The following is an 18,790-nucleotide window of genomic DNA, read 5'->3' on the forward strand; positions in this document are numbered from 1 at the left end:
CCTCCATTTCCATTTTCACTGACTGGTTTTCTTGCCTTCGTTGCATGCCAGCCTCTGGCTTCTTTACTATTCCTTCCATCCAGGAACAGCACACACACCAACTGCAGGTGCTTCCTCAGCTTGACAAAGGGTTTTTCAACCCAAAAGCTGGCATCCCAGGCAGCTCAGCTGAGCTTACCTGGAGCCTCAAAACTCCACTGCAACCAGCAAGCCTCAAGCCTGTCAAAGATGTGACAGGTCTGGGCTTTCCCCAGGCAGGACTGTGTGTATGCACATGGTGGCTGGAGGTTATGGCACCTCTTACCCACCTTTCTATCTGAGGGAGATCCTTGGTCCTGGCGTTATGGCACTTCCTATCTACCTTTCTACCTGAGGGAGATCCTTGGTCCCATGACAAGTCTGGGCTTTCCCCAGCCAGGACTGTGTGCATGTGTGGTGGCTGGATGTTATGGTGCCTCCAACCTGCCTTTCCCCATCCAGGACTGTGTGCATGCATGTGGTGGCTGGAGGTTATGGCACCTCCTACCCGTCTTTCAACCTGAGGGAGATCCTCGGTCCTGGCATTTCCTGGGGCTGCTGTGCTTCTGGCAGTCCCACCAGGCCTCCTGACCCTGGCAGAGAACAGTTTTAGTGATCATGCCCAGGACCTGGGGCCTCCTCCTTTCCCATACCCCCAATCCATATCTCCAAGTTCATCCTGGCATAGTAGCTCAGCAGGGACATGTTTTTCCCCTGTTGGCTAGTGATGCAGCGAGTGCCGCCTCTAGCTCTGAGAGTGGGGCATTAAATGGTTTTAAAAAAAAATGAAAAAAAGGAAATAGGCACGAACGGTGTGAGGAGGGTGGCACTCAGTCCGTCTGCACCTGGAGCTTGGGGAACTCCAGCAGTGGGAGGTTCACCTTGAGGAACACCAGCTGCTTCACCAAACCAGGATCCAAGGAGGTGCTGGTCACTACATCACCAGCAGTGCTGAGCACCCTCTCGCTTGGAACACTGGTCAGTGGGCAGGACAGGTATTCCTGGGCAACCATGGCAAGATTCAGCCACATCTGGCTGTGGGTTGCCCAGTAGGCCAAGGGGTTGCACAGCAGTGGCTCCATGTCCTCAACGAAATAGGCAGCCACCAAGGCCTGAGCCCTACCTGCCTGATGGTGGGGTCTGGTGCCTCTGGATCCCACCATGAAAGCCATGCCCTTGGCCCACACTGGCAGCACCTGTGGTGGAGGAGTAGACTGGCTGGTGGATAGCATACTGGCATGGGACAGTGGATCCCCCTCTTCCATGTTCCCCCCCTCTGTCCTTCTGCCTCTCTGACTCTCTTCACCAGCACCTCCGTCCACTGATCCAGGATTTTGCTGCCGCATATGCTGATGATCTTCTTCACCCTTGGGTCACATGGTGGCCAGCATGTGGACTGTACTGGACCGCAAGGGATCAAGACGTTTCCTGATGCCCTCCCTCAGCAGCCTCACCAGTGCCTGCATGTCTGGTGCTGCCGCATATGCTGATGATCTTCTTCACCCTTGGGTCACATGGTGGCCAGCATGTGGACTGTACTGGACCGCAAGGGATCAAGACGTTTCCTGATGCCCTCCCTCAGCAGCCTCACCAGTGCCTGCATGTCTGGTGACAGCCGCTTGCCCCAGCTAGGAACATTGATCCCCTGGAACTTCTCCATTTGGTTCTGAAGTTCCTTCACTACAGGGATCACCTGGCTAAGGAGGGCATTGCCAGTGCTGAGGTGCTCGGTGGCCTCGAGGAAGGGCTTGAAGACTACCAAGATCAGGGAGATGGTATCCCACTCATCTGTTCTCTTAAGAACAGTTCTGTTAAGGGGGCCGCTGATCCCAATCTCCCTGAGCAAGGCCATATCATGGATGGCATTCTGTTGCTCCACTAGCCTCTTGAGCATCAGGTAGGTGGAGTTCCATCGAGTCTCTGCATCCTGCATGATTTTATGCTGTGGGATGTTCAGCTCTGCATCTTGCCCCTGTTGATGCTCTAGTGGAAGTAGCCTGCCACCTTCCGGCATTTGGTAATGAGCTTGCTGGTGGTGCTGGCGCCATCACTGGCAGCCCTGTCCCCCTCTAAGATGTAGGGGAAACTTGAGGGGTGTGGAGCACAAACTCAGATGATTTACCCTCCTTCCCCAGAATTTCCCTTGCTATGGCAGTCAAATCTAGCTCCAGCTTCAGCTCTTCCTCTGACACTGGAAGGTTCAGCATGGGAAGTGAAATGGGGGTGGAGGAGACTGTCATGCTGGTGCTGCTGCTTGTTGTCACGGTGGTGGGGTTATGGCTGGTGCTTTGGAGGGGATGCAGACTCAGGCACAGGCAGTGGCACTGCTCCCCTCTCCTTGCTGCCTGTAGAACTGGAAGCCTCATGCTTGCTTGTTGTAGGAAAGAGTCTGTCTCTCAGTTTTGGGGTGGGGGGGCAGGGGATGGACTTACTACACCTCTCCCTCTACCCCATCTTCTGCCCCTCCTTGAAGGCTTGCCAGCTGCCTTTCCAGCATGCTTCATGGTGTGTTTCATAGTGTCTTTGCCTTGGTGTGCTGGAAAATCTGTGTGTTCTTCTGTAATGTAATCTGATTTATGTAATATATGTAGATAAGAGAATTGTATGTATGTGCATTTATGTAATGTAATGTATGTATGTATGTCTTTATGTAATAAATAAAAGATATAAATGTATGTAGTATGTGTTCCTGAATAAATTCTATATTATACTATGCAATATATGCTGTACTTCCCTGCACAGTGAATGGAATGCACACTGAGAAAAAGCAAAGATTTCTTTTTTGGGGGGGAAAAGAATCAAAATAGATTAAAAAAACCAAAAAAGGATTTTGCAGGAGGAATAAATTGAAAGAAATGAATGAATATAATAATAAAATAAAAGGTTATAGAAAGCAAAAGGTATTGCATCCCATTTGCTAGGAACAGAGTAGCAAGTAGGAAATGAATGATAGCCTTTGTCTGATGCTGCTGAGCTGCTGGAAGACACAGCTCAGTAACTGACCCCAAGGCAGAAAGCAGCTCAGTTCAAACAATGCTGCTTTTTATGCTGTTTTTCCATCCTTCCCCCAGAGCACTAGGATTGGAAGGGACCTCAGGGAAGGATCACAGTCACTGGCCAGCTACACAGTCACTATCAGAGAACTCCTTCCCCCCTCTTCCCCCTCCCTCTCTCTACTTTCTGTTTCCCTGCAAGCAAGCGCAGCTTCGAAACTTGAAGCATTTAGAAACTTTAGAAATGTTTTGACTGGCCTCGTTTCGTTTTGAGGCTTTTGTTTAATTTTGCTTTCACTGTTTTGAGTTTAAAATGAGTTGAAACAGTGTTGAAACGAAACACCCGGTGAAATTTCAGACAGCCCTACTAAATATCCCTATGCTGAGATGATTTGTGTGTGCATATCATTTTTATAGTTTGAAATTTCTAAAGACTTTGGTAGGGAGATTAAAGAATTACTGTCAAGTTAAATTAGTTTCCAAGTTTTGGTTTTACAAATACTATCCAATAGAAATAGTTCCTTTGTTTTATATAAAAATTGAAGTTAGCTGGAGTTGATGTCATTCATCATCTCTGAAAATCAAATCCTGTTGCTTTACCAAAATGTTTCTTTCTTATAATTTTATGTGATGTTATAGACATTTGTATTTTATTCAGTCATTTTCCTTTTTTCTAAGTGCAAATATATATATTCATCAATTCACTTTATGTTCTAGGATCCCACAGACTTTGAATGGAGTTTCTGGATGGAATGGGGAAAGGGATGTATACTGTGGCTTCTGTTTGGCCATCTAGCGGTATCACAGATATCCAGACTCTTCCTGGATAAGGTATGAATGCATCTATTTTACAGCAGCACACCTTTTTAAAAAAAAGTTGGAAATTAGGAAAGCAGTCCATTTTTATTACATACTGTTGTAAAGTGTGTTCTGAAGAATGCAGGGTTCTGACAAATTGGATCTAGAAGGTCTAGGTGTTGAACACCGAACGCTTAATTAAGCAAATGAGGGCATTACTCCTCTCAGAATTCAGTACAGGAAAAGGATTTTTAAGGTAGTGGGCAACTCTTAAGTCGGGTGTTTGCTTATAACCCAGTGCTATCCCACCGTAATGGTTAGTACAAATAGACTCCTCAGTTAACTGGTAACCACAAGAATGTATTAATATTAACAGACAACAGCAATAATTGCAAAGATTATGTACAATGGAAAGAGCAAACTCCTCCCTTTATCGAAGGAATGGGTAATAGGTTACCATATGAGTAATGGCCCACCGGTCCTGGTCTCTGGTCGAATCCCAAAGTGATCACCAGGGAGCCTTGCTCTACACAGGATACACACAACTCTAATCGCTCTACAGATACTAAACACTCACAAAACACCCTTAATCTTGCAGTGTCAAACTCACTAGACTCCTCCTTGAGTCACACATGAACACACCCAAAACCAAAAACACACAAATCACACTTACTCGAACCCCTAGACACCACCCCCCTCCCCAGAGTGGAACTCAGGCTCTTTTAAATGTCAAAATGATACCACATTCACAGTCCAATCATATCTCTAGGGCACATGTCACTCAACCGCTTATCCAGCTGGTGCATCTGTCAATCAGCGCATTGAAACAAACTTACCATTCTTCACACTTCAGACCAGTCATTGTCCACTTTGCCTCAGGAGATGGTGGTCACCTTTTTGGCATCAACATTTCTGTTACCAGGTCTTCACTGCGCCTGCTTAATATATGGAATTAGGTCAATCCCTCCTTTAGGGTTGCCAGCCCTCCTGGATTGGCTGTGAGTCTACAGGAATTGGCATTGATCTCCCAGTGACTACTGAAAGCAGTCCGGGAGATTTTAATGGGATATTTTAAGAAAATAAATTAATATAATGTATGCATGTAATTCATACAGAAGTTCATTCGTTGTTAAAACATAACAGTGTCAATTGATTGTGAATTTCTTTCCCAGTACAATTAATGACATTATGTCATGTTGGAAAAAAAAATCTCCTGGAATAGCTTCAATCAGAGTTGGCAACCCTACCCTCCTTAGAGGTAGAAAGTTCACTGGTTTTTGAACCTTCAGAACCTTCTCTCACTGAGAATGTGCAGGACTCAAACTTCTTAACAGGACATCGCTCTTGGATAGGCCAGGGGATGTAGCAGCTCCATGAACTCTGCATAAGGATAGATGAGGGAATGAATAGTCACCTTTATAGCAGTGTGCAGCAGTGGTTCTCAACCTTTTCAAAGTCAGGGCGCCCTTTCACCACTTTTTTTAATGTGTCAGTATCCCTGATTGAGAACCACTGATGGTAGGATGTATGTTAGACACACTTTTGGCCACAGAAAGCCAGGAGCTGTAAATGACACGTTAATCAGATAAACTGTTTTAGAAATGCCTTATAGATAGGGACCTATCTAAATCGTGGTGGAAGTGCACTGCGTAGTGGCTCCTTTAATTTTTTTTTTCACTGCCCTCCTCTGTCCCCCCCTGTGTGCCCTGCTCCTGATTGGCTGAGGGTCCCTGGTGGCCCCACCGCTTGCCGCTGATTGGCTGGGAGGCAAAAAATGTGGTTTTAAATATGCCATGGGTTTGGCTCTTGGGTACTCAGCAGCAAGTGGCAGGGCTGCCAGGGCCCCTTGACCAATCAGTAGGAGGAGGCAAAAACCGCAGCATATTTAAAATTGCAGTTTTTGCCCCCTGGCCAATCAACAGCAAGTGGGGAGGGAGAGGGACTGCCAGGCCCCTCCACCAATCAGGGGTAGAAGGGGAACTGGGCATGTGGTGAAAAGAGCTGGATTAAAGGACCTATACTTCTGCTGCAATTTAGGTAGGTTCCTACTTGTTAGGAGCTCTGCAGTGCTGTTGTAGGCACGATCATCCCGGAATATATGATAAACAGGATTTTGGGTAATATATTTTACTTAACCAGCTATATAGGTCTGATATATGTTAGACAATCTTTTGGCCAGAAAGCCATTCCTAGGTCCGGGAAAGAAGCAGATACAGCTGAAGCTGAGCTTTTACTTCCATTTAAAAAAAGGAAGGAGGCAGTAAACCTGAGGAGCAAAGGTAATTACAGGCCAGGTAAAGAGCAGTTGAAATAGAGAAACCTAATTATGTAAACGTATAGGACCATTTTAAAGGGAAGAGTCTTGCTATTACCTATGGGGTACAGAGAGGTTAGTAGGAGTAGATTGTAATGAGCCAAAAAACCGTTGTGTTAAGTCCATGGTTTTTAGCACCCAGTAAAGTTATAAATTTTTGTTCACAGGCCCATCTTCTGAAGTTATTGCATAAATGTTCCTTGAGAATAAGGACTCTGAGGTCAAGGATGAGGTGCTTATTCTGTGAAAAGTGTTCTCCCACTTGTAGTTATTTGTTTCTGCCATTTATCATTTTTCTTTGAGAGTTCATTCTTAAGCATAGTGATTGTTTAGTTTCACTTACATACTTTTCATGGGTACATTTGGTGCATTGATGAGATATCAGATTTTGGGATGGGCATGCGTATGTTGCATAGATTCTGAGCATTTTATTGTGGAATGTATTGATTGTGGTGATGGTAGAGATATGTTAATAGGTTCTGCATTTATGATTTAGGCAGGGCCTTTTTCTGCTCGGTTTTGTTGATTAGTGAAGTGTATACTTCCGATGATGAATTTGGCAAAGTTGAGGGGTGGTTTGAAAACCAGGAATTGTGGGTTTGGGCATATTTTTCTCAAGGTGTGATCCTTTCCATGTTTAGGTTGTAATTTTTTAATGATCCTTTTGCGGGTTCCTGTGTGGGATTGTATATGATCACCAGGGGTGGGTAGTTCATGGGGTTTTTGATTTGTATACCTAGTATCTGCTGAGAGTGTACCTGTTTCTTTCCCAGACCTGAGGAAGGGTATTTGGTTCCTAAAAAATTCACTAGTATCTCTCCTAACTATATATGTGGTCCTGTTAAAGCTATTACCAAAGAAATCTTTCTTAAAGGAGCTTAGCATTTTTATTGGGAAGTAGAGCTACCTGAAAAGTTTGATTATAAATTATTTTCTGTGAAAAATGCAATTCAGCTGGAAGTGAAGACTCTGGGTAAAATTGTTGATTTTGATGAAAAAAATATTTTTCTGCAATAGCATTTTGAAAAAAAAATTTTGCTTTCTGACATGTAGATGTGTAAGCTTCAGTAGTTCACTTTTGTCATTTCAACTTCACAAGCTGTTATAATATCATACTAAGGTAAAAAAATGTATTTTTGGTTCTACTTGACATTTCATTTAGATATTTCATTTCAAAATGTTGAAACATTTACCCTTAATCTTTTCTTGTTTGAAATGTTTGGAACATTTTACTTTGCAAACATGTCATTATTTTAATATTTTTGGTCATTGTCATCAGCAGTCTCTTGGCATGAGGATGACAGTCTTCCACTAAATGTGGTCATCAGTAAGTTCATAGAGGACTGAAGAGGTGGATCCAAGTTTCACATGCTGAAATGCAGACGTGGCAAATAATTATGGAAGAAAGGGGTAGATCCTTGTGTTGTTTGATCACATCTGTTTCCCTTTTTCTCGCTTGTCTATCTGCCTCCATAGAGGCAAGTTTGCTCAAAATCGTCAATGCCTTTTTATACATCACAGTGTCCTTTTGGATGAGTCAGTGATTGAGTCTTCCAGGTTTTAGCATTAATATTGCATTTCTTCAGATTGGCCTTCAAGGTTTATTTGAATCTCTTCTTTTTTCCACCTCTAGAGTAGTGACCATCAGTGAGTTGGGGATAAAGGACTTATTTTGAGAGCCAGTTGCCAGGCATCCCTATGACACCTATTGTCCAATGGAGCTGGTTTGTATAGACATGGCATCAATGCTGGTGGTATTTGCTTGAGCCAGGGCACTGACATTCATTCTTCTGTCCTTCCAGGAGAAATGGAGGACTTTCCAAAGACATTGCTGATGGTAATATTCCAAAGCTTTCTGGGGTTTTTGATGTCAACCAAGTTTGACACCCATACAACAGGGTAGGAATAACAACAGCCTGGTAGATGAGAAGTTTTGTTTGTGTCTTGATGTCATAATCATTGAAGACATGGTTTTGGAGATGTCCAAAGGCAGCACTGGCAGATTTTATCTGGTGTTGAATATTGTCATCTATACTTACATTTTGGGAAAGGTGGCTCCGAGGACTGCCCTCTACTTGTAATGTGTGGAGGAATAAGTGTTTGGTTTGGGGTGGGTTGGTAAAGGACTTTGGTTTTTGTAAGATGACAGTAATTTGAAGCATTGCTTATGCTTCACAGAAGCAGTCAAGAGTGACCTAGAGCTCTTCAGTTGAGTGGGCACACATGACAGTTGTTAGTATCTTGAAGATCAGTAGTGAAGGTATTGATTACTGGGGATATGAAATATAGCTGGTTGATGTTAAAGAGATTCCTGTTCACGTGATACCGGATGCTGACTCCAGATGGAAGCCTATGAGCAATAAGTGTAGAATACCTGCAATAGATGGAAAAGAGTGTTGGTGCAATTGCACATCCTTGCTTGACTCCAGTTCTAATAGTGAAGGAGTGCATTTCCAAGCCCTTGCCTAGGATGGTTGTTAGCATGTCACTGTACTGATTCAGGAAAAAAACAGGTGCTGGTGTACTGAAATTTTTCACAAGATGAAAATTCAATGTTTTAAACAGCTCCATCAGGAAGACTTTTTTTTTAACCTTCCTGCACCTGTTAAGGTGGGTTTCCTTAGTATTATAAGCCTAAATGCACAGAACTTGGAGGTGAAGGAGGATTATAAAACTATAAAATAACTATGCTATACATAAAAAATAATAATTCTGAAGTCCAACCTCCTATGGTTAAAAATAAGACCTATTGGTAAACTGTTGTCAAGTTCCTGTTTTTAGTTCTGTAGGAACAAGGCATTTCAAACATTATAACCGTCACTATTGCAAGACTGAATATTGACTGTTTTGGGGGTAAATCCACAAAATAAGGGAAAAGAAAACAATTTTGTTGTAGATTAATTAGAGGAAAAGAGCTAGATAAAGCTTCTCAGTGATTCTATTGGTTCTAGTGTAGCAAGAAACCTTTTTGCCTCCCCCCCCCGGCCAAATGTGAAGCTCCTCCATATGGCAAACCCCCCCCCCCCCCCCCGATGTGCTCCTCCATATGGCAAAAGCCCCTTTTGCAGTAGTTGCCCCCTTTTGGGGATGCTCTTTTCTTCCTTCCTCTCTCTATTCTCTATTTCTTTTATTATATTATAATTATTTTTATATAAGGTGTACTTGTAGTGAAAATAGAGCTTGTAGATGCGTTTACAAATGTACTTTAAGTTTAAAAGTAAGTTGTACCATGTAACAATGTTAGCAAGGGCAGGAATCTCTGTATGGAGCAGGTCCCTGAATGAATAATGGTTGACTTGTAATGCAGTAGCTAGTCTGGATAAGTTAACGAGCGGCAATTAACACCTACATACCACAGACTAAGGTGAGGAAAGAATCAATACAGAGCCAGGAACTCCCTGAAACTTCACTGTTAAAGATACAGAAACCGGTTTGAACTAATCAACTCTGGAAACAGACCCTTGGGGCTGAAATACCCCCTGATCAACCACTTCCAGAGCTTTATTCCTCGCGGCAGTGAATCAATCAAAATTCATCAACAGACTCCCGAGACTGCACGTACCTGCGGACGTGACCTCTGGGGCTGACGGCTGCCATCCAGCAGCTACCAAGAGGGACATCCCTCGAGGTCAATGACCCCTGGATTGGGTAAACCCAAGAATTGGGGAGTCACTAAAGTCTGCCAGAGAGGGATAAAAGGCAGCGAAGAATGACTCCCAATGGTGCCCTCTTTGACCTGACCAGCAGCCTGTCTGTCTATCCAGAAGGACCAGCCAGTGACCCCCCTTCTGAAGCAACATCACACTGAAAGAAGCCTTGACTGGCCATCGACAGTAGACTCCAGTGCTTGGGGATAGGCATTTCGTGATGCGGGTGCTTAGTGTTCATAGCTAGCTACTGAGTGTGTGCGCGTGAATGCATGTGTGTTTGAGGGGATCAGCACTAAGGTTTATGGTCTGACTTTTGCATCCGTCCAATAAACTAGAATTTTATGATGATCCTGTGAGTTGGTCCTTTGTAGTCAACACTAGTACTACTCCATCCATCAGAAATTCCAACTCCCCCATCAGTTCAGCGTTTTGGTGTACTACTCATTAGATTCATACCTCATCCTTAAGCCATTCCAATTCCCCTTCCACCCTAAACCCTCTTGCCTCTTCTCTTTAATATACTTTCTCATTTATGTTGTCATCTTCCTCAAATGAAAGACTGCTCTTCTCTTTGAAATTTAGTCTTCCTTTCAGATCAGCTATTACTCCTGTAAACCTGTTCCCTTTGTCACAGCTCTGCAATGCTGTACTGCTACCTGTGTGGCTGCGGGATCCCTTTCTCCACCTGGATTGGTGTGTATTAGTTTATTCATCTCCCATAGGCCTGGAAGGGCCTTACCCTTTGCTTGCTTGGGGAACGGAGTGAAGCAAGAGCTGTGTTGTTTATTCCCTTGCTGTTTCAAGGGTTAGACCACAGGAGGGGGAGATACAGTTCAGAGTTCCTGCCTCTGATGCTGTAGTGATTGCCTTCCTCCGTCTGTTTATTGCCAAAATGAGTGTTGCACAGGTCACTAGTGGCCTTTTGAATTGGAAGCTGTCTTTTTTTTAAGCAGCTAGGGAGGGTGGAGCCAGCTGTGATGGCTGAGTGCAGAAGTAGAAGCCAGGCAGCAAAATCTGTGCTTGGCTGTTGCATACTTAAGAAAATGTCCCCTTGGGCTTTCCCTCCCTGATTTGAGTATAATCCTCCTTTCCTTCCCTGTCAATAAAATCACATGGTCAGCAGAGGTAGGCACATATTCCTTGTGGCCCCAGGGTTAGGTCCGTTCGGCGACTGTGGATTTTAGAATTTAACTCAGGGAACAGGTTCTTGAGCAGAGTGCTAGTGAGTGTCAAACAATTTGTTGCATGGCTCTGAAACTCGATGGAATAAAAACACTATGATGTAGGAGTGATAAAATGCTCTACTACCAGGTGAGTTATGGCCTGAGTTTTTGCAGTGGCCAGAGGAAATGCTACAAGCACACACTGAAGGCATGCCTCAAGAAAATGGATGCCAGTATCGAGTTGGGAGGAGCTGGCTGCTAACTGACTCCAGTAGCACTGCTGCCTTAATGAAGTTGCAGCCCATTTCAAGGTAAAGCATCTTGTCCTTGAAGCAGAGAAGAGAGTGCAGAGGAAGAAAAAAGAGTAATCACAGTTTTCATCCTGTGGAAAAACCTGCAACTTCTGCAGACAGATCTGTTGCAGACTCTTCAGTCACCTCAAGACCCATCAATTAGTCATGGCAGAGATCATCCCCAAATTGAAAGATTGTTGCTGCCGCTGATATAGAAGAGTATATATACAAAAATATTCCCGTATTTTTGCTTTTAATTAAATCCATATGAGGTGTAGTAGCATTCTAGGTTAATGAGTCCCCTGCAGGTGCTCAGATAAAATACCAGTTTTACACATTCATGCACACGTGCACGCTTGCTCACACAGACATACATACACACACGCACATAGTAAAAGGACATGATCCAGATTACAAAGGCAAAGCAAACATTCATATGTTAGCAAATACTTGAATTAAGGTTGCTTGTACTTTATGGTATTAATTCTGAAATGCTTTTTAATTTAATGCTGTTTTTCCTACAAGGATTTCTACTTTATTCAGCGTGCAGGATGGATGAAGCTTACTTATTTTCTGTTGTTTAATGTGTGGACTGATACCTTATTTATGGCACATGATGCAAACTCTGTTTTGAAGGTTTATTCCTTTCGAGTCATAGCCTCTTTTTCTCTCCACCTGTGTTGCCCAGACCCAGTCTCATTTTTCAGCCAGTGAGTTTGTTTCCCTCATGCTAGCTTCTCGTCCCTTTTGCCAACCTTTGAATGGTTTTTATCCCAATCTGTGCTCTTTCCCGCCCTCTGCATATACATCAGGAAACTTTCCCTTCACATGGCCTGGGCCCAAGAGCAGGTAATTGAGAGTAGAGGTCAGAGCCTCTCTGTTCAGCTGCCTGGACCCAAACCCAGAATGATCAATAGCAGACCAGCCCTGCAAAAAGGTCTACTCAGCTCTTGCTCTGAGCGACTCAGTGGACAGTGGAATTTCCAGGGGATTTACTGTTGAAGAAGCTTGAGAAGTCTCAATTGAACATGATTTAACTGCAATTTCTCAAAGATTTACTGCATTTATTCACACTCCAGATGCCCCATGAATAAGACGCACATCTTATTATGGGATGGCAGAATGAAGCAGAATAGAGATCTCCAGAGCCTGACCTGACATGGCACTGGCACACGCAGAGGATGAATACGCCAGCTACATTGGGCAGAGGCAGAGTGCCTTCATCAGGATCAGTCCCTCCAACCCTCTCTGCTGCAGTCAACAGCTACTAGATTGCCTTCCTCACAGCCACTGCTCATATCCTTCTCAAAGTCTTAATTCGGCAGTGGCTATGAGTGGGTTAAACCTGCAGATCTACAGCAGAGGAGGGTGGAGTGATGCTGATGAGTGGGCTCTTGTCTCTGCTCTGTGTGGCCAGAGGATTTAGCTTAATTTAAAAAGGGGTTAGTTGGTGCCAAGTACAGCCCCTGCTGCCATTCCAACATCCCACTGCCTCCATCTGGTATTAAAATCATCCTCCTTGTTTAAGAAATGCTTCCCCATTTTGAATGGCTACTTCTTGGGGGAAAGGTGTATGTGGTACGTGAGTAAATGTGTTATAATTTGGCCACATTTGGGTGGATTTACAGAGTCATGGCAAAGGGTAATACTTCCTTCACACAAAAGTAAATTCCTGGCCAAATTTCAGTGGTGGTTCTAGAGTGGTTCAAAGAATAGGTTGCTACATTTCTTAAACAGAAAAACCACATCAGGAACAGCTTGGGTTGTGTCACAGGGAGAAACAGAAGGGGGGAACCCCGTGGTCAGGAACTCTCAGAGGGGAGTGAAAGAAAAAGAAAAGATAAAGGGAGATATTTACCTACAGCGGGACCTGCGGCAAAGCCAGAACCTGGGGAGGAACCCATGCGGCTTCTTAGCCATGCCTTTATACAACTGTGGCCGGCCGGTGACGTCAGCCACAATCACCGGCTGGCGGAAATAAAACGGGCTGCTGGCAAAGAGGAAGGGGGCAGATTGATACCGGCAGGAGGTGTCTCCCCAAAGCTTCTGCGGGAGATAAAGGAGGTGGAAGCTGCTTCTCTCAACAGGGAAGGACGCTTCAGCACATGCTGTGAGCCAGAGACTGCTGGCTGCAGCGAAAGGAGCTGGGAGCCAGAGGCAGCTCCTCAAGACTGGGAACCCTGGGCAAAAGGGCAGAGGGGCGCAGGAAGACCCTGACACCAGTGGCCACAGCAGTGGGGCTCGAGAGGCCAGTACAATTCACAGCACCAGACCAGGTTGGACTGTTGAGGGCACCAGGGGAGCCAAAGAGACGCACCAGGTGGGAGAAGGGAGGCAAGAGCAGCATGAGGGGCTGTGAAACACAGCCCTTGGTGGCGTAGTGCCGACCCAGTGGGTGATGAGGGGACAGACGCCCACTGGAGGACCACAGTGGGTCCAAAGAAACCAAAGGCTGGGCAACGAGAGATAAGAATCAGGGTGGCAGGCGAGATTGGGGAAGACCACACTGGAAGCAAATACCTACTGGATGGACCACCGGGGACGGTAAGGCGAACACCATCGAACATCCGGGCCAGAGCCTCAAGTGACCAGATGTTTGAGGCCAGGAGGGCACAGGTAGGAATTTTCAAGAAAAATGCAACCAGAGGCAAACACTGGAATACAAAATTTGGGCCCAGATAACTAGCTTCACAAAATTAGAAGTCATTTGAAGTTAGGCAACTTTATTAATAGGTAGCTCTATTGCTACACAAGCTAATATTAACACAGGTACTCTGTGATTAAATCATATTTTTGGTTTATAGAGAGAAGGAGAAGTCTGACTTATAGTTCCTTAGCATTAATTAAAAATGAAATATGGAATATTGAGCCCAAAGTTGACTCTAAGCATTTTGTAGCTCAGAAAAGAATAATGTAATAGCCTGAATGCTGTGAGTTTTTTTAACAGCTTTTTAAATTAAGCTGTTTTAATGCTAACTTCCCAATTTATTTCACTGCCACCTTTTTTAAATCATGCCAAACATACTTGCTTTTAGTGGCAGTGTGGAATGTCTAGCACCAGGTATTTCAGCAGTTTCAGTTGAAAGGTTTTTGTAAGGCCCTTTTGAGTCCCTAAATAGAATGACGTAGTTGGACTGGAGAAGTGACTGCCAGCTGTTATGATTCATAGAATGTGTTGGAAACATGTGGGAAAACAAGGCAGCCCTTGCACAGATTGTGCCATGAAACTGATGCCATCTGTGAGGTTGCATCCCCTTTTTATGACTTTTTTTCTAGTTAGATCTGTTCTCAGATCTTTTACAAATTTAAAATAAAGTTAGAAGCATGGGTAATGCAGATGAAAGAAAAAGAAGAGGAACATAATGAATCAGTGGGTGTGTCTACATAAGATGCTACTGCACAGTAGTTCAGAGCTACCGTATAGTAGCATTGTCTGGCACTAACCGTGATGCAGTGCTACTGCGCAGTAGTAATTGTATACTTAATTGGATGAAAAGAAGTTCCTGGGAAGGTATCTCCTTGTTTCCTGTTGGTGATTGGTTTCTGGTGTGAAGCATTTGAAATACAATGCCCTTGATAATTTTAACCTACTTAGAGCAGCTGCAGACTACACTTTTCATATTAGTAATTCTGGACAGCTGCTCTAAGATAGGGACTTCTGGGATTTTAAACCAGAGTGAGGTATCGTGTGGCTGTCGGGGATGGCTTAGCTATGGGTTCTGCCTTCATGGATTATAAGGACTTCTTTGTCAGATATTTCCTTAACTTTCGTGTCCTGACACAGGGATTCATAGATTCATAGGTTGTAGAGTCGGAAGGGACCACAATGGATCATCGTGTCTGACCCCCTGCCCCTGGCAGGAAAGAGGACCGAAGTCAGATGACCCCAGCCAGGTGACTATCTAGCCTTCTCTTGAAGACCTCCAAGCTAGGTGATAGCACCACCTCTCTTGGGAGCCCATTCCAGATCCTGGCCACCCTTACTGTGAAAAATTTCTTCCTAATATCTAACCTAAATCCACTCTCAACTAGTTTACATCCGTTATTCCTAGTCACTCCCTGGGGCGCCTTAGTAAATAGCGCTTCCCCTATTCCCCGTTGACCTCCCTTAATAAATTTATAGGCGGCCACAAGATCTCCACTCAGCTGTCTCTGTGAAGGCTGAAGAGATTCAGCTCTCTCAACCTCCTCCCGTAGGGTCTATCACGAAGGCCACTAATCATGCGAGTGGCCCTCCTCTGGGCCCTCTCGAGATTCCCCGAGTCCCTCTTGAAGTGTGGCGCCCAGAACTGGACACAGTACTCCAACTGCGGCCTGACCAGTGCCGCATAGAGGGGGAGCATCACCTCCTTTGTTCTATTAGTCATGCACCTGCTAATGCACAACAAGGTACGATTGGCCTTTTTGATGGCCTCGTTACACTGCCGGCTCATGTTCATCTTGCAGTCAATTATGACTCCAAGATCCCTATCTGCCTCCGAGCTGCTGAGAAGGACACTCCCTAACCTATAGGTGTGTTGGGGGTTCCTCCTTCCCAGGTGGAGTACCTTACATTTATCTTTATTAAATTGCATCCTATTTCTCTCTGTCCATTGATCCAACCTGTCCAGGTCAGCCTGAATCTGCTCCCTGCCCTCCGGTGTACTAACTTTGCCCCATAACTTGGTATTGTCAGCGAACTTGGAGAGGGTGCTCTCCATGCCCTCATCCAAATTGCTGATGAAGATATTGAATAATATCAGTCTAAGGACTGAACCTTGCGGGACCCCACTGCCACCTCCCTCCAGGCCGAGAAGGAACCATCCACCACCACTCTCTGGGTGTGGTCCCTAAGCCAGTTCACCACCCAAGGCACGTACAATGCTGTGGAGGAAGGCGTGTATTAAAAACATGGGAAAACAGAGTTACACAAACTCCATGTTAGAAAACTGTATATCAGTATTTGGGCTGAAGAGTCATGAGCCAGCATTTAGAGCAGGGGTGGGCAATTATTTGGATCCATGGGCCACATAGACAGTTCTGGAGAGCTGCCTCAGGCCAGTCAGCACCCCTTCCTCCCCCACCCAAAACAGCCCAGAGCCTGCATACTCTGCATCTCCACCTCACCACCACCAACAATGCACAGGCCCAGCCCTGGCCTTTGCCTGCTCTGGATTCAACTCGGCTGGAGCAGACCAACCTGGTTCCTCAGTCCCACCTGACCAGATGCCATCTGGCCTGTGGCATGTCCCGCTGCCCTCTAGGCATGCAGCGCGGCTGAGGTGGCTCTGCAGCTGGACTGCCTTTCTAGGTAGCCCAAGCGGTGGCGGCTCCTTTCAACTGCTGCCACAGCTAGCTCCAGCCCTGTGGTTACTGGCAGGGAACTGCGCACACAACCCTGACCCCAGCCCCATCCCATGCCCACTGAGGACTTGCCCCAGCAGAGCAGACCAGCTCTGGACCAGCCAGAATCCATGCACACAGCCCCGACTGGCTTGCCCTGCACCTGCTCCAGACTCATTCGCCCATGCCCAGGTAGAAGCTGCTGCTCTGCTTGGGGGAAGAGCAAACGTTTCCCCTTCGCTGCTGGGCTCTTCTTGCTGCAGCTGCCTAGAGCCCGTCCCTGGGCTGCCTTACAGCTCCTCTGCACTGCCACTGCTGCCTTGCTGGGTAGCCCAGTGTTACTGTTTCATGAATTGTACTGGATTTCATGAATTTCATGGATTTCTGCTACTGTTGTGCCAAAGTGATTAGCAATATGACTCTCTCCTTTTTTGAGCACAGTATTATGAGTAATGATACAAATGTATGCACACTGTTTGCATATGATTTCAAGTAATTTTAAATTATGCAGAAAGCAGCAAGAGGGTTCTTTTCACAGCTGGAATAATTTTAGTGGTTTCTTCTTAGCATCTTGTTGATACTGTTTTCATCATCTAATACTGCTCAAAGAAAGGGGAGACAGGCAGCTTCAAGAGCTTCAAAGAACTTTGGATAGACATTGAACCTTCTAGGATAATTTTCTCAGTCTGGATGCTTACTGTGCATACCTTAGAAACTCTTGCATCCTTGTGGAGGACCAAAGACAAGTTCATGCCTCTTGTGTCAACTTGTAGACTTTTAAACTTTAAATTTTAAAAGAAAGGACATTTCTTTTATATTGTTTATATATTTTATTATAATTAAGTATGAATATTTTTTCACAACTTTTAAGGGCAGTATGAACAATAAGAGCTTTCTTATAATTGTTGTAATTTGTATTTATTGTGTAATATATTTTATATGTCATGCATTATATTAACAGGATCTGTATCCTATTGTGTTAAAAGGTGAACGTAGAGATAACTATGAAATATCTTGAAGAGCTCACTGTCAAAGCATTTGTGCTATATAGATGACTTTAAATATAAAGCCATACCAGCTGCATTGTGGAGATGCATATACAAGTTTTGTTGGAACCTTCAAATCTGATTAAGCTTTAGCTAATGAAATAAAAAGTTAATAATTGAAAATGTCCTGGTTTGCTAAATGGATATATTTCTTGGCTGCATTGTGTTTAAAGTAATGACTTTAATACAGTTATATAGTGTTTTATTGTGAACACCCTCTTCATTTTTATATACACAAATATTTACGCATATCATATGTGTCTAACTATTTAGAAACACAGCTCTATAGATAAGACACAGCACAGTCAAGCCCTTTGTCCTGTCTGGTCTTTGTTTATTCCTGAAGGTAGGTTTGTACTGGTTATGGGTCACAAACTGTCTCCGTTGGAAGAGCCTGCAAACTCTGTCTGTTAAGGAAAAACTTGGAGAAAACAACATGTAAAGCTTTAAGCAAAGCTTTCTCCTTCCATTCAGTTTTCTTTGGAAGAAAAAGTTTTGAAATTATGAATCAGGTGCTTGAAGTGATCCTAATTTGGTTTCATGGTTTAATTTGTCAGCAGGTCTCTCTCCTTGTTGGGTGTGAAAGCATTTATTTTTTCATAGCCAAACACTCTGTTGTATGCACAAAACATCTCTGATTAGCTGTATTGAGCTCTCTGAGTTTTTTTGATAGTAGCAAGTGATGGTGTGTATGAAGGGACTATATCATCTGTAGTAATTGGTGGCAGCTATACAGCTCAATGCATATCACACACTGCACATCTAGGAGAGGAAAGTTGGGCAGGGACACTACATCAATCCCCATATTCAGTTATAAAGTACCGGGTGGTCTTTATGTCTATCAAGAACAAATAGTAATGCAAGTCTCCTCTGAGAGGCCCTCAGAAATGAAATCACATGGGCATTGCATTCAGTCACTTGAGAAAATGATGGGCTAGATTGTTACCATAGGATTCAGATATGAGAATCCACAGAACCTGTGTATGTTGCTCTTGATGCTGAGATCATAAGGCAACCCTTCTGATGTCTTTAAGAGTTATATGAGTTGTAACAGTTCTTTGTTATAAAATAAACAGTCTTCTCTAGTTGGCTTTTTGTGAATATTTGTATTTGCCATTGCCAAAAAACGGGCTGTCCAGTTAGATAAATATCATGTTTGGGGTGATAAACTTAAAATAATAGAAACAGAAGTT

The 18,790-nt window shown here is 44.2% G+C and overlaps 1 protein-coding gene across 1 annotated transcript in view; it reads left to right on the forward strand.

Moving 5' to 3' along the window:
• Window positions 1-18,790, forward strand: part of HHAT (hedgehog acyltransferase) — a 270,033-nt gene that overhangs the window by 19,215 nt on the left and 232,028 nt on the right. Inside the window, exon 5 of the mRNA XM_025209294.1 lies at window positions 3,729-3,842. Coding sequence (XP_025065079.1) covers window positions 3,729-3,842 — 114 coding nt within the window. The remainder of the gene's footprint in view (window positions 1-3,728; window positions 3,843-18,790) is intronic.

This window comes from Alligator sinensis, unplaced genomic scaffold, assembly GCF_000455745.1.
Source record: "Alligator sinensis unplaced genomic scaffold, ASM45574v1 scaffold633_1, whole genome shotgun sequence".
Taxonomy (NCBI): Eukaryota; Metazoa; Chordata; order Crocodylia; family Alligatoridae; genus Alligator; species Alligator sinensis.